This window comes from Pseudophryne corroboree, chromosome 3 (genome assembly GCF_028390025.1).
Source record: "Pseudophryne corroboree isolate aPseCor3 chromosome 3, aPseCor3.hap2, whole genome shotgun sequence".
Taxonomy (NCBI): Eukaryota; Metazoa; Chordata; class Amphibia; order Anura; family Myobatrachidae; genus Pseudophryne; species Pseudophryne corroboree.
This window is the reverse complement of record NC_086446.1, coordinates 87,563,927-87,580,837: the sequence shown is the minus strand read 5'-3', so window position 1 is coordinate 87,580,837 and position 16,911 is coordinate 87,563,927. Positions and strand designations below refer to the sequence as shown.

At 44.9% G+C, this 16,911-nt stretch overlaps 1 protein-coding gene across 1 annotated transcript in view; it reads right to left on the bottom strand.

The window, feature by feature from the left end:
* Nucleotides 1–552: 552 nt before the first annotated feature.
* Nucleotides 553–16,911, bottom strand: part of LOC135057049 (zinc finger protein 260-like) — a 111,787-nt gene continuing 95,428 nt past the window's right edge. Inside the window, exon 7 of the mRNA XM_063962924.1 lies at nucleotides 553–2,574. Within this exon, the coding sequence (XP_063818994.1) occupies nucleotides 1,070–2,574 (1,505 nt within the window). The 3' untranslated portion in view covers nucleotides 553–1,069. The remainder of the gene's footprint in view (nucleotides 2,575–16,911) is intronic.

Below are 16,911 nucleotides of genomic sequence, written 5' to 3'. Positions count from 1 at the left end.
TCACATACATGTGCCCCTATATCATATAAAATCACATACATGCACCCCTGTATCACCTGACCATTGCAGGTATTATATATTACTTAGGAATCTATATACCAAACATGTGGTCTGCTATTACTGTGATACCAATATCTAATAGAATAATACACCGCAACACGTTCCACACCTGAGCGATCTGTTCCAGTCATACTTAGAGTACTCACATTACATGTATGTCTGTGGATGGTAATAACGTTATCACATACTATTATGCTGTGTGACTGTGGGCTACACTTACTAATACCCTTTTCCACTACCTTTAAAAACACAGATAAATGCGCAGGGGCGCGCATTTACCCGTGTTTTTTCCCTGGTGAAAATGGCCCCCCCTGGCAAATTCCCGGGAATCCTACCCGGGTATCTTGCCGGGTTGAACACGTGTTCAACCCGGTAAGCTGTGTAGTGTGAACGGGAGCCGTGTCAAGGCGACACGGCTCCCGTTCACAGTGTATGGAAGTGCGGCGCTGGGAGATCATGTGATCTCCCAGCGCCGCCCCTGCCGCGTCAGCAGCAGCGTCACCAACCCGGCAATATGCCGGGCTGGTGAGTGTTGTGGGAAAGGGGGCTGTAGCACGGGTCGCAGCCGTGTCAAGGCTCCCGGCTGCGTCCCGTGCTACAGGTGGAAAAGGGGTATAAGATGCTGCTTTTACAAGCGGCTGATTCTCTTAAAACTGCAATAAAGAGAAATATAAAAACCATCTGGGTTCTACATTTAAGTAAATCTAGCAAAGGAGCTTTTAACAGCCCTCAATAACTCAGTGATGTCAATATACCTTAGCGTATACACTCTGTAAATGTATACATGCCTGCTTTTATATATATATTGAGAGAGAGAGAGAGAGGGGGTGTCGAACCGGCACTCACATAATAGGGTACAACTTGCTTAGGTGCTTTCAGTAATAGAGGTAGATGCAGGCGAATAGATATGGGACTTTTTGCAGCCGCGACAATGTTCTGTCATTTTGACAAGCTGGTAACTAGTAATTAATAATCAGTATTGATACTACCCTGTTTCATGTATATCAGTTCATTGACAATGTATTTCTCCTGTGTGACTTTTCTGATGTTTATGAAAATGTGATTTGTTTCTAAAACACTTCCCACATTCAGAGCATGTAAATGCTTTCTCACCAGTGTGACATCTTTCATGTTTAGCAAGATAGCGTTTCTGACTAAAACTTTTCCCACATTTAGAGCATGTATAAGGTTTCTCACCTGTGTGCCATCTCACATGTTCATCAAGATGGCGTTTCTGACTAAAACTTTTCCCACACTCAGAGCATGTAAATGGTTTCTCACCTGTGTGACATCTTTCATGTTTAGCAAGATAGCGTTTCTGACTAAAACTTTTCCCACATTTAGAGCATGTATAGGGTTTCTCACCTGTGTGCCATCTCGCATGTTCATCAAGATGGCGTTTCTGACTAAAACTTTTCCCACACTCAGAGCATGTAAATGGTTTCTCACCTGTGTGACATCTTTCATGTTTAGCAAGATAGCGTTTCTGACTAAAACTTTTCCCACATTTAGAGCATGTATAGGGTTTCTCACCTGTGTGCCATCTTGCATGTTCATCAAGATGGGGTTTCTGACTAAAACTTTTCCCACACTCAGAGCATGTAAATGGTTTCTCGCCTGTGTGACTTCTCTCATGTGCAACAAGATATGTTTTATATGCAAAACATTTTCCACACTCAAAGCATGTAAATGGTTTCTCACCTGTGTGAACTCTCTTATGTGAAACAAGACTGGATTTCTGTATATAACATTTCCCACACTCAGAGCATGTATATGGCTTTTCACCTGTGTGAGATCTCTGATGTACAACAAGGTGGGATTTCTGTATGAAAGATTTTCCACACTCAGAGCATGAAAAAAGGTTCTCACCTGTGTGAGCTCTCTGATGTGTAACAAGATGGGATTTATATGTAAAACATTTCCCACACTCAGAACATTTAAACAGTCCCTCCCCTGTGTGTGACCTTTGATGTGCCACAAGACATGATTTATGTGTAAAACATTTCCCACAGTCAGAACATGAAAATGGTTTCTCACCTGTGTGAAGTCTCTCATGTGTAAGAAGACTGGTCTTCTTTGTAAAACATTTCCCACACTCAGTGCATGAAAAAAGGTTCTCACCTGTGTGAGCTCTCTGATGTCTAACAAAATATGATTTATGTATAAAACATTTCCCACATTCAGAACATGAAAATGGCTTTTTACCTGTGTGAGTTTTTTTATGCCCGACAACAACGGACTGACGTATAGAACTTTTATCAGATTCAGAACAAGATAATACTGTATCACCTTTCTGAGCTGTACTTTGTATAGCAAGATCTGAATTATCAGGAGAACATTCCTCATGATTAGAGGGACCAGATAAGATATCTGTACTGGGATTGGCTAGGTTTACAGTTACGATAATGGGGGTTTCTCCAGGAGAATCTTGTCTGATGTTCTTGTCTTGAATTTTAAGATCTGGAGACACAATGAGTTCTCCCTCCGAGGTATTCCTGCTTGTGCTCCCATCTACTGGAAACAAATGTATGAAGATAAACATAATTGTTTACATTGAGGTGCAAATGTTCATGGATGTCTCAGCACTCAAACTTTTTTTCTTTATTTGTACAAAGAGAGGAAGGAAACTGTACAACACAAAAGTGATTGCATAATTAAAATGATAAACAAATCTCCTTGTCCTTTTTTGTGTGTGTTTACAATCACAAAAGGGTCCCAAAGAAGGGGACAAAACATTATATAGGGAGTACTAGAAAAAGCAAACGAAAGGGAAGAAGAAGAAGAGCAGAGAAAAGAGGAAAGGAAGGAACAAAGGGGAAGAAAAAGGTTGATCCAAGCTAAGGTATATAGGAAATACATAGAGAAACAAGACAAAAGGCATGGTCATAGTAATGTAGGCACAGATAAAGTAACAACTTACTGCAATTCGTAGGACATCCGAAGGGAGGGCTCGAGGACGACACCGCCAGTGTACCCAGAAGGTTTGAGATAGAGGTTAATGAAGATCAGTGAGGAGACATAGCAAGTAGCCAGGGACCACAAAAAATGTCAAATCTATGGGGACAATCACATAGATTAGTGTTTTTCAACAGGTGTGCCGCGAGGGATTGCCAGGTGTGTCGCCATCGCCCGCCCGTGATGCCCGCCGCCGCCCACCAAAGACCCGCCGCTGCCGCCGGCCAGAGGTGCCCTCCGCCGCCATTAGAGACCCGCCGCTGCCGCCGGCCAGAGGTGCCCTGCGCGCCACTAGAGACCCGCCGCTGCCGCCGCCCAGGGGTGCCCTCCACAGCCATTAGAGACCTGCCGCCGGCCCCAGATGACTTCCGCCGCCCTTACTAACCAGTGCACGGGTAGCACAGCGCTACACTTCCGTGAGAGCAGCCCTGTTTTCACAGAAGTGCAGCGCTATGCTACCCAGGCCGTCACATTCATATCTGCCCGCCCACTGCTGCTCCTCGCTCCGTGCTGCCTGCTTTCACTTCTCCCCACTGAGAGGGAAATATTTCAGGTTCCCTTTGTACAGGTACTGTGTAACTGTATATCAAAATATATATATATTAATCTGTGTAACTACAGTGGGTGGGGGCAGGCAGGCAATGTGTGGAATTACTGGGGGGGAGGGGGGGGCAGGTGTGTAGCATTACTATGGGGGGCAGGTGTGTGGTGTGTGCCATTACTGGGGGCAGGTGTGTGTCATTATTATGGGGGCAGGTGCGTATAATTACTATGGGGGCAGGTGCGTATAATTACTATGGGGGCAGGCATGTATAATAACTATGGGGGCAGGTGTGTATAATTAATATGGGGGCAGGTGTGTATAATTAATATGGGGGCAGGTGTGTGGCATTACTATAAATCTGTTTTATTACAGTGGGAGCTAATGTGTGGTATAACTGTGGGGGCAAATGTGTGGCACTACTGGGGGGGGGCAATGTGTTCAATTACTGCGGGGACCAATGTGTGTGTTTTATCCCCGTGTGGGCCAATGTGTGTTTTGTTTTGTTTTTCTTTGGGGGGGGGGGATGTTACTGGTGGTGTGCCTTGGCAATTTTAAGATCTTGGCTGGTGTGCCGCAACTTGAAAAAGGTTGAAAATCACCGATATAGATAGTAGGTAATTTTCTCCATACGAGTGACAAATCAAACAGTTATTTAGGGCAGGAATAGTAGGGGCAACTGGAGAATTCCAATTGCTAGCTATTAAAGATTTAGCGGCAACTAATATGTGGGAAAATAATTTATTCAAGAGTGGATCTAAATCAGGGAATGGGCGAGCTAATAAAAATATTCACGGGTCCAGCGAGAGTGGTAAGCCTGATAGGGATTTCTAGCCATCAAGTACTTTATTTCAAAAGGGAACTATATGGGGACATGTCCAAATATGAAGGAGAGTTCCCCTTTGACCACAGCCCCGCCAACAAACAGGAGTAGAAGAGGGAAACATCCTAGACAGTTTATCAGGGGTATAGTACCACCTATAGTATACCTTTTATGAGGTTTCTTTGAGTTGGGTTGAGATAGAGCTTTTGGCAATACCCTCTCGAATTTCTTCACAACAAGAGTCGTCAGGGGGAGGACCCAGGTCCCTCTCCCACTCCTGACGAGTCTGCAAGACAGATGCAACCCCAACCAACATAGAATAAATAAGAGAAATCAAGCCATTACGTATGGGGCTCCCGGCACACAAAGATTCAAAGGAAGTAAGGGCCCGTCGAACATCAGACTGAGATAAAGATATAAGAAAGTGGCGAACCTGAAATTATTCAAAGAAGGGCATGGATAGGGAGGGGAATTTATGATTAAGATCATCTATTGTCATCCAGGAATCCTGGGAACAAAGATCGTATACCATATGTTCCTGCTCTGTGCCACAATCAAAACCGGAGACACACCAGAGGGAAAAGCAGGGTTTTCCCAAAGGGAAGTGTGGGGAGAGCAGGTAGAGGACAGCTTATATTTCGCTAGGGAATTCACCCAAAGTGAGAGATTACATTTAAGAGAAGGAAAACAATTTGTTAGAGTGAGCTGAAAAGGCCTGCCAAGACCCCACAAAGAAGCCAAAGAATGAAGGCCTGGGAAAAGTCTTTCAAGTTCAACCAGGCAATAGAGCCCAACGGAGCATAAGAAACTACAATTTGACTCAGGTGACTAGCAAGGTAATAAAATCTGACATCCGGAAATCCCCAGCCCCCATCTGAGCAAGGGAGCTTAAGTACATTAAAAGCAATTCCTGGGGGCTTATCGTTCCAAACAAACTTCGTAAAAGAGGTCTGGACATCCCTAAGAACCCTCTTCGGAACTCGAACAGGTAACGTTTGGAAGAGGTATAGAAGTTGCGGCATAAGAGTCATTTTAATGGCTATGATTCTTCCCAACCAGGATATAATATGGGCTCCCCATCTTGCTAGATCAGTTTAAACTTTACTTAGAAGGCATGGAAAGTTCTCAGAATACAGAGTTATAATGGGATGTAATATACACCCCCAAGTACTTAATCTTATGGTCCTGCCAGGTAAGATCATAAGAAGAATATAAGGAGCGCTTCAGTTCATCCGAAACATATAACAGCATGTTTTCGGAATTTAGTAAAATTGATTTTATACCCTGATAAAGCTCCATACTCTCCAATAATCTCATACAGGGCCAGGAGAAAAGACTGCGGCTGAGTAAGGGAGAACAAAACATCATCAGCAAATAATGACATTTTGAAATCTTGGGGACCCACCGTCACCCCTCGTACCCTATCATAATTCCTAATCACAGCAGCCAGGGGCTCAATAACCATTGTAAACACCAAGGGAGAAAGAGAGGGCACCCCTGTCTCATACCATTAGACAACGGGAAAGGGGCGGATAGTAATCTATTAGTAAGGACCCTAGCTATAGGGGGCGAATATAGCCCTGACACCCCCGTCAGGAATTCTGCTGAGATACCAAACGCCGGTAGGTTTTGAAATAAAAAGGGCCATGAAATGCAATCAAACGCCTTTTTGTCATCAAGAGAAAGAACAACAGATGGGGTGTATCTGCGGTTCAGTAATTGAATAAGGTCTATCGCCCTTCTAGTGTTGTCCCTGGCCTAACATCCAGGAATAAAACCCACTTGATCGTAATGAATCTGAACAGGGAGAACACAATTAAGCAGAGTAGCTAGGATTTTAGCATAAAGTTTGATATCCACGTTCAAGAGGGATATTGGCCTGTAACTAGCACATTCCCGATGATTTCTGCAATCTTTGTGAATCACTACCACTCTAGCTTCAAGCATTGTGCTGGGGAACGGGGTGCCATGCAGCACAGCATTAAACATTATCCTAAGATAAGGGACCAAAATGGAAGCAAACTTCTTATAATAGGATGCCAAAAATCCATCAGGGCCAGGGGCCTTAGAGGATTTTAAGCCCTTTAAAACAGTGAGTATATTGTCGTCGGAGATTTCCCTATTCATCTGTGAAGAAGCATGAGCAGACAATCTAGACAGGCGAGCGTGTTGCAGGAATTCTGAAATCAGAGCATCCGGAGGACCAAGACTCAAATTAATAGCAATTAAATTATAAAGTTTAACATAATAGTCCTGGAACTCCCAATTAATAGCTTTCAGGAGCATAGATTACCATACCCGAGTTAGTATTCACATCGAGAATATTGTTCTGGGAGCTCGGATAGTAAAAGCGAAGTCCCGGATTTAGACTTAAGCAAAAGCTCTAAATTAGCAGGTGTAGGGGAGAGTTTATGTTTCCATTCAAGTGCTTGAAGTCTTGTCGATAGGGAGAGGAATTGAGATTCTCTTGTCTGCTTAAATCTAGAATTCTGGCATATCAGGTGGCCCCATAGGACAGCCTTATGGGCTTCCCATAAAGTAATAGGGGAAATCTCCGGCCTATCATTATGTAGAAAATAGTCAGTAAGACAGGTGTTAATTTGAGCAGTAAGTTCCAGAGTGTGTAAAAGGGAATCATTCAGCCTCCTAGAGGTGGGGGGGGAGGGACAATGGAGAGAAGATCAGTTGTAATCGGGCAAATCTTGGGATGTATACGTGCAGAGGTGAGCTTAGATTAGAGGATAGGTCTCGGTTGAGAAGAATCATCTCAATCCTAGAGTAGGTGTTATGACCAGAGGAATAAAATGTATAATCCCTAGTTAGAGGTTCAATTAACCTATATGAATCATACAGTAAATGGTGCTTCAAAAGTGAGAGCAAGGCTAAAAAGGCAGAAGGTGGTGTTTTGTGAGTAGAAGGAAAAGTAGGGGTGGATCTATCCAGGGATATGTCCAGAACTTCATTAAAATCACCCGCCACAATAAGTTTCCCTTTACAGAGTCTAGTCAATTGGGAATCCAGACTCCTAAAGAAGTTGATTTTGGTTTGGGGCGTATACATTAACAAGGGTGCAAAGGGTGTTATTGAGTTTCCTAACAAGGATGAGCCATCTACCCTCCTTGTCTACATGACTGTCTACTAATTCAAACGTAAGGTGAGCAGCTAATAGAATGGAGACCCCCCCTCTTTTTTTGATTCGCGCCATATGTAAACGTATATGATTTAGACTAAGTCTGGGTGAAGTGATTTTTTAAAGTGGGTTTCCTGCAGGAAAAGCACCTCACTTTTGTCCTATTTAAGTGAAAGGAAAAGCTTGGTGCATTTGGATGGGGTATTCAAACCTTTAACGTTATGTGAATAGAGTCTAAGAGCCATGGCAGTCATCTCTTCGGGCCGCCTCGAGTCCCCTCTCCGGAACCTGCAACGCTACAACAAACCACAGAATAAAAGTTATAGAAAAAAACGACATTTGTTTCACGTCAGTAAGCAATCGACCAAGAAAAAACAGGAAAGAGAGCAGAGTAGACAGAACCTGGGAAAAGTGGGAAAGAAGAGGGTAGTGGGGACCAGAAGAAAGTACATCTGGTCTAACACGTAAAACAGAAAAAGGTCACTAAGTGACAACGACCGGACTCTGTTATCAAACCCTATAGAGGGGACATGGCCTAGACGGTCTAAAGGCATCAGTTAAGATGAAATCCTAGAAATAGGTGACCGACTCTAGGGACAAATACAAACAGAAAAGAAGAAAGGACATTACATCCCTATCCCTACTACTTTGTACGGTAGACAATTTAATATACTGAACGTTCTTATAGGAAATCGGAAATGGTATTAACAAGTAACAATACAAGGAGCGACAGTTCCAAGATAAACAGCTAAGGCACATTTAAAAAGAACCTCAGCTATAAACACACCCAACATATACTAAAACAGTGAAGAGACGCTATATGTGGCATATACAAGGATGGTGAAGAGGAGGAAAGGCAAAATAACAATACGTAAAAGAAAACACAGTACAGCACCAATCCACACATGCACTCCATTGTAAAAGAAAGCAGGATTAAACAACGTAAAGGCATAATTAACATCAGGTCGGAGATCCAGCAGAAGTAGACTTCCTCAAGGACTATACTTTCGACCAATCTCGATTCAGGGAACGTCATGGTGTAGCAGAAGCATCCGAGGCTGGGGCTGCGTGTGAATGAGGCGGTGAGGCAGCTGAGGCAAATGATGTTCGGCGCGGCGGTCCGTGGCGCCGCTCCGACTGTTGTCGAGCGACGGTCACGGCCGCCGCACCTCCCTCTTCGCCCGACGCCTAGCAACGCCAGGACGCCGTGCGTGCTGTAGCCGCCGGGTCCCTGGCAACTGGGACGCCACTGGCGGACCGCGTTCCCCGTTGCCAGATACTGATTGCACCTGATTAGTTGTTCATGCAGCAGGGCAGCTGCACGATAACTATCAATTGGGGTCTGGTCTTGCTGGCTCTCCTGTTATTGGCCAGCAGGGCCTTTTTATTGGAACCAGCACATTGCAGCCTCGCCGGTGATAGCTTCCTGTATGCTGTTCCTGCCCTACAGAGTTCATTGTCCAGCGTGCTGTTATCTGGTCGATCTTGCTCCATGTGGTCCTGAGTCCAGGAGTTCAGAAGCCGGTCCTGGGAATCATTCCAGTTCTCTAGTCGAGTGTACCTGTAACAGTCATCTCGGGGTTCTCGCTTGTTGGGGTTCTCTCCCGGTTTCATGAGTAGCGGCTTCTGCAGCGTCTTGCGGCCTACGTCGCTGAGTCCTTGTGTTTATTTGTTACTGGTGTTTTTGCGGAGGTTTCCGCTCTCACTGTCCTCCCCGGTAGACGACGGTGCCGTGTAGGGTGTGAACAGTGGAATCTTTGTTGTTCTTTTTCTTTGCCGGCGTGCCGCACATATATTTAGTTTTAGGTTTCTTAGTAGCCTCTGGCTCTCTGTTTTGTTTAGTTAGTGGTCCCCTTGTTATCATCCCGTATCGGTTCACGCCTTGTCTCACATTAAGACCTGGGGGCATCGGAGTTGGGCAGACCTAATCCGCCCTTCAAACGCGGCTGCCGTAGGCCCAAGAAACCACAGTCTCGCAGGCGTGAACTGACCATGCGGGTGAACATAGTAACATAGTATCCGAGGTTGAAAAAAGACAACTGTCCATCGAGTTCAACCCACCCGTGGTCTCCCAACGGAGGTAGGTTGCTAGGGGTTACCATCACACCTGGCCATTATTTCAGCATCACGTTCTGGTGCTTTGGAGTTGCTACACTACTCCTCTTTGTTCAGAGCACCAAGAACGTAACATTATCACCGGCCCGTAAAAAAATAAAAATAAAAGTTGTTTGTATCTGGATGGCCTTGAAATTCGGCCTCATGAATCCAGCAGTATTAGGACCGAATCCTAGCCAGCTTATGGCCAATCAGATTCAGGAACTCACTCAGATGGTTCAGGATCTTACCCTTCGGGTGAGATCGCAGGAAGATCTTTTACAAGCCTCCCCGGGTATGATTCCTGAACCAAAGATGCATCTTCCTGACCGCTTTTTGGGTAACCGAAAGGATTTTTTTAATTTTAAGGAAGCTTGTAAACTTTATTTTCGTTTAAGGCCCCGATCCTCTGGTACGGAGTCTCAACGGGTCGGGATTGTGATGTCTTTGCTCCAAGGCGATCCGCAAACCTGGGCTTTTGGGTTAAAAGCCGATGACGCAGCCTTGCTATCAGTAGATGCCGTTTTTTAAGTCCTTAGGCCTTTTGTATGATGAAGCGTCGGCTGAGAGCCACCTGCGTGCACTTAAACAGGGAAAAAATCCCGCAGAGGCGTATTGTACCGAATTTCGCTGTTGGTCGAACGACTGTGGCTGGAATGACCCGGCCCTGCGCAGTCAGTTTTGCCTTGGTCTGTCTGAAGTAATCAAAGACAGTCTCCTTCAGTACCCCGCTCCAGAGACTTTAGATAAACCCATGGAGCTTGCTATTAAAATTGATCGTCGTCTCCGAAAGCGGAGGGCTGAAAGAGGAGCTAATTTCAGGCCTAGTCCATGTGTGTATGCTTTCCCTGAGGACGTCGAGGAGCCCATGCAAATGGGTCTCTCCCGGCTGTCCCCAGAGGAAAGAGCCAGAAGGCTAAATTCTGGACTCTACTTATATTGTAGTGGCAAGGGACATGTTGCGCGTAATTGCCCAAATAAGCAGGGAAACGCTCTGACCAAGTGAATTGTGAGGGGGTTCACTTGGGTCTGCAATTAATCTCCTCAAACGATTCCATGTTAATTCCTGTAAAAATTTCCTTTGGTAGTCTCAGTTCGATGGTGTCGGCCTTCGTTGACAGCGGAGCTGCAGGAAATTTTATGGATCTTGTTTGGGCTCAGGCTTTGGGCATTCCGCAGATACCTTTGGATAAACGTATCACCATGCACGGTTTGGACGGTGGTCCACTTTCTAATGGGGTAATTATTTACCGCACACCTCCAGTACAACTGACAGTGGGGGCCCTACATTCGGAGAAAATTGAGTTCTATCTTACCCATTGTCCGGCTGGGTTCCGGTATGAAAGATAGATAGTGTCTAGTTAGACAGTCAATAGATAGACACCATATGTTAGATGGACATTAGGTCGACAGGGTCAAAAGGTCGACATGGAAAAGGTCGACAGGTCAAAAGGTCGACAGGTCAAAAGGTCGACATGAAAAAGGTAGACACCATGTTTTTTGCATTTTTGTGGTTTGTGTGGATAGTTTTGTCATCTGGGACCCCCAATTGTAGAAAGGCATACCCTCGCGGGGCTCGCTTCGCTCGCCACGCTTCGGGCACGGTGGCTCGCCACAAGGTTTATAACAAACTCTATGCCGACATGGATAGAGAAAGTATGAAATCATCCAAAAACATGTTACATTTAAAAAAAACATTTGTCTATCTTTTATGTCGACCATTTCCATGTCAACCTTTTGACCATGTCGACCTTTTTACCTGTTGACCTTTTGACTTGTCAACCTTTTCCATGTCGACCTTTTGACCCTGTCGATTTTTTGACCTGTCGACATTTTGACCTGTCGACCTTTTCCATGTCGACCTTTTGACCCTGTCGACCTAATGTCCATCTGACATATGGTGTCTATCTATTGACTGTCTAACTAGACACTGTCTATCTATCAAACGGATAGGGTCCGGCTGTTCCCGTCGTATTAAGTCACCCCTGGCTTGCCTTTCATAATCCCACCATAGATTGGCGGTCTGGGGAGATTTCCCCGATGGGATTCCTTTTGTGTTAAGGAATGTATTTCCCGTCTAGTCCGGGTCGCGGCTGTCACCCCAGAACTTATTCCTTTGGAATATCAAGACTTTTCCAATGTTTTTTCCAAAGGTAATGCGGATATTCTGCCTCCTCATCGGTCCTATGACTGCGCCATTGACCTAGTTCCCGGTGCCTCTCTGCCCAAAGGGAGACTATATGCCCTGTCTGGCACGGAAAATACGGCAATGGATGATTATGTACAGGAGAGCCTGAAGAAGGGCTTTATTAGGCCCTCGAAGTCTCCATTGAGTGCAGGATTCTTTTTTGTTGAGAAAAAAGATGGGTCCCTCAGACCATGTATTGATTATCGGGCGTTGAATAAGATTTCTGTAAAAAACACCTACCCCTTGCCACTGATTTCGGTACTCTTTGATCAGCTCCGTACTGCCGTCATTTTCTCCAAAATCGATCTTAGAGGGGCTTATAACCTCATACGAATAAGATCTGGGGATGAGTGGAAGACGGCTTTCAGCACACAGTCGGACATTATGAATACCTGGTAATGCCATTTGGTCTGTCTAATGCTCCTGCTGTATTTCAGGATCTCATTAACGATGTCCTTCGCGACTTTCTAGGAAAGTTCGTAGTCGTTTATTTAGACGACATTTTGATTTACTCAGAGTCCTCTGAACAGCATATTATCCATGTGCGACTGGTCCTTCAGAGGTTACGGGAAAATCATTTGTACGCCAAACTGGAGAAATGTGATTTCCACATCACAGAAGTGTCCTTCTTGGGGTATATTATTTCTCCAAAGGGGTTTTACATGTAACCAAAGAAACTCCAGGCAATCCTAAATTGGACACAACCCACAAACTTAAAGGCAATCCAGCGCTTCTTAGGGTTTGCAAATTATTATAGGTGTTTTATTTATACCTTCTCGGATTTAGTTGCTCCTATTGTGGCGTTGACTAAAAAAGGAGCGGACCCTTCCAATTGGTCGCCTCAAGCCAAGTCTGCCTTTCTGGCCCTAAAACAGGCCTTTGTCTCAGCTCCAGTACTTAGACACCCTAACCCAGATCTCCCCTTTATTGTCGAGGTGGATGCCTTAGTAGTTGGAGTGGAAGCCATCCTTTCTCAGGAAGATCCGGAGTCTCTGGAATTACACCCATGTGCCTTCATGTCCAGAAAATTCTCCTCCGCAGAATCCAACTATGATGTTTGTAATCGAGAATTGCTGGCAGTTAAATGGGCCTTCGAGGAGTGGAGGCACTGGCTGGAAGGAGCAAGGCATACCATTACTGTGTTCACTGACCACAAGAACCTGCAGTATATTGAGTCAGCTTTTGACCTTGTCCTGTGTCCTTTCTTGTCAGGTTTGTGCTCAGCACAAGATATCCCGATCGTTGCCGGTCGGGCAACTCATGCCTCTAGCCATCCCTCTCAGGCCATGGTCACATATTACCATGGATTTTGTGGTCGACCTTCCTCTTTCAGCTGGATTCCGGGTCATTTGGGTGGTAGTAGACCATTTTTAGTAAGATGGCCCACTTTATTGCTCTACCCCGATTACCCTCCGCTCAAGTTTTGGCAGTTCTGTTTCTCCGCCATGTCTTCAGGCTCCATGGATTACCCGTGGATATTGTCTCTGACCGGGGCCCACAATTCATTGCCCGTTTCTGGAAACGTTTTGTGCCGCATTAAATATGAAACTCTCTTTAACATCTGGATACCATCCACAGTCTAACGGACAAACTGAACGGGTTAATCAGTCATTAAAACAGTATTTGGGGGGGGGGGGGGCGTGGCCTAGCTGCTGCTGTGAGTGGAAGTGTCTCAGCAGAGCTACAGGATTTTTGGCACTTCTCTCCCTCCCTGCACATCCATCTCTGCTCCTTTCAGCCTGGTGCCCTCTCCCCCACTCCTGCTGCTGTGCGCTGGCCGGTTGGTGAGGTCCGCGGAATCGGGGAGCACTCCTGGAGGCTCCTGCAGATTGCGGCCTACCTTCTGCCCTGAAGCCGGGGACTACATTTTCAAGCCTACCTGGGCCGGACTTCCGGGACGTGGCTCCGCCGGACGGCTCCTACCTCTCCCTGCAGGCTCCTGGGGGGTCTCTGGGGGCCAGAGGCAGAGGACCCGTGAGTCCTTGTGTTTTTACTCCTGTGTGCCTGGGATCCACCTCTGTCTCCAGCTGGGAAGGAGACATTCACAGCCAGTGCCCATTTTGGATTCTTCAGTCTGTGCATCTCTGCAGCTCTGTCCCCTCCTTCTGAGGCTGAAACTGACCCCTGAGCAAGTCCAGGACCAGTGATATCTGCCTGGGGCTCTCCTCCAGCTTTTTCTACTACATCTCCCTTGGGGTGTATATTCCATTATGTGGTAGTGCTGCCGATTCTGCTGGAATCCCCTGTACTGGATCTGTGAGTACCCCCTTGCTGGGATTTGTTGTGCCTCTCTCATATTTGTCGTTTCTCCCCGACCCTGCAAAGATCTTTCTGCATGTAATAATGTTTGAATAGGGATGTGATGTGCTCTGTCCTCTCTACGCCTCCCTCGGGGTTCTCATGCATACATAGTAGCTTCTGTTTGGAACCAGCATACTACTCTGCCTCCAGGGCCTGTCACGCATTGGCCTTCCAGTTTCACTCGTCTACTCCTTCTACTGCAGCCCCAACGATGCCCCCTAAAAAAATTAAGGACGCTCTCCCACCCTCGGTGGCTTTCTCTAATCAAAAAGGGGCCCGTATCTCCTCGTCTCCTGCCGGGAGCTCCATCCCATCGAGCCAACCTGACCATCCTAAGGAGAGTTCTGGCCATTCCTTATCGGTCCCTGGGGTGGACTCTAATTCTACGGATCCTCTCACTGTCAAGACTCTGTGTCAAGTCCTTGCGGCTTTTAAATCTGAGCTCACTCAAGACCTCTCTCTGGCTATCCGTGAAGTTAAAGTGGAGCTAACTGCTTAGGTGATCGCACAGACCATCTTGAACGTAAAATGGAGGAACTGGTGTCCTCTCATAATGACCTTATTTCGGCCCATGACCGACAACAAGCTGAGATGGAGACGTATAAAGACAAAATGGCGGATATAGAGGACAGGTCGCGGAGAAATAATATTAAAATCCGAGGTATCCCAGACTCTGTGGCCAATCCGAGGTATCCCAGACTTTTGGACTATGCTATATCCCTCTTCCGCAAACTGCTACCTGGGGCGGACGACATAGACCTTCTCATCGATCGCATTCACCGGCTTCCGAAACCACGGTCGGTTTCCGCCTCCTACACTCGGGATACCCTCCTCCGTGTTCACTTCTTCACGACCAAGGAACGGATAATGTAAGCTTTAAACAACGTGTTTGTTGCAAAGAGGCAACAAAGAGAATAGATTGCTTTTTGGAGCACTCTTTTATAACAATATTTAGTTTGCAAATCGATATGATATGATTGTAGTAATTTAAAACGTAACCTTTAATTCATACTCCTAAAATGAAGAGGGATTTTCTGAGTAACATTGACTTATATGTAAATGTCACTCTGTAAATGCATTAATTCAATTGCATCCCCTATAGAAAATATGTACACATCTTAAATTAGATCAGTGTTACACTTGTGGTAAGAATATGTTAGTCAATAAGATCAGGATATACCCGTCTTGATTAGATCTATATTACAATTTAGTGACCCACCAATTTTGTGGCCCACGGTTGAATAGATATATTCATGAATCTCAATACGTATTTGAGTCGCAGCCAGTAAAAACCATTTGATATTTTTATCGTCAGCAAACAGATCAGTATAATTTCTCTCTAGATCTGTAACTATAGCTGTCAAAATTAAATTCTAGCTCTATTTTCAGCTCAGTGCACCTGTATCATAAATCCTGTGTCAAAAATGTATCGCTTTATTAATCTGTATAATTCTCTGCCAAATTCCTAGATACATATGTTACATTTCTAGCATGTTTCATTTACCCACAGATTTCTAAGCCAGTGTATCAGGTTGGTTTCATTCTGCTTCAAATAATCCTAGATTGCATTATTGGAATAAACAATTATCGTACAGTGTGAAACCTGACGGGCATGCATATCTGTGCTGATTCATGAAGTACTGCAGACAAAAGATATCATTCTAAACTGTTGAGCTGCAGTGTAACTTTATATTGGATATCATACTAATTAATACATAAATCATACATTGTGGCATATTAGGCACCAATTATTTCAATGGTCTTAAATAACCCAATTTTGGGTGAAATGGCAGTTAAACAGACAACGGTACATTTCATCAATTCTTATTATTGTATAGCAGACTATTGCTGTAATCATAAGCACCAATGGTCTAAGTCATTTGCAGAACATTTCCTATGATAACATGACATATTGCGCAATAGTACCCATAGAAAGTGGTAAATGTAGGGAGAAGTACAATCCGAGATGCCGTCCCCCTCATCTGCTGCCCAGTATCTTCATGGAGCGGATACTGGGTGAGAGTAAGGGTGATTGCCGGACTGATGGAAAGGGTAGATTCAGCGTCACTTTGTCATCCTGTACCTGGTGTTAGATGGATCCTGTTACCATTGGCATTGCAGGATCTAAATTCGCCAGCAGGAGACAGGTAAACGCTAGGAAAGGCAAGTCAAAGGTGCAAGATGTATCAAGGCCCTTAGATGGGTTTATTTGGGTAATGCTCAGGCAGCAATATCTAGACTGATGTAATTATCTACCAGAGACATATGACAAGATATTCATTGCCTGAAAACTAAAAATTAAATATCCCACACAGATGTATATGGTGTGACCGCCAAAAGCACTCCCATTCATCAATATTTCGCTGCCTAAGTTACCAGCGCAGCTCGGCTTAACCATTGGCAGATTAACCATAGATAACAAGATTTTTACATGCGGTTATTGTGGTATTTGAGTAATGCTCAGGCAACATTCTCTAGATTGACGTGATTATCTGCTCGAGACATATGACATAATATTCATTGCCTGTAGACTGAAGTAAAATATCCCAAACAGGTATATATGATGTAAAAAATGCCAAAGCCACTCCCATTCGTTAATATTTAGCTGCCTATGTTGCCAGCGCAGCTCAGATTAACCATTGACAAATTAACCATTGATAACAAGATTTTTTGCACGTGGTTATTGCCGCTTAGTATGTGATATGAAAATGCCAAAACTACTCCCATTCGTCAATTTTTAGCTATATTACCAAGGTAATATAGCTAAAAATTGACGAATGGGAGTTCATTGTCCAGCGTGCTGTTATCTGGTCGATCTT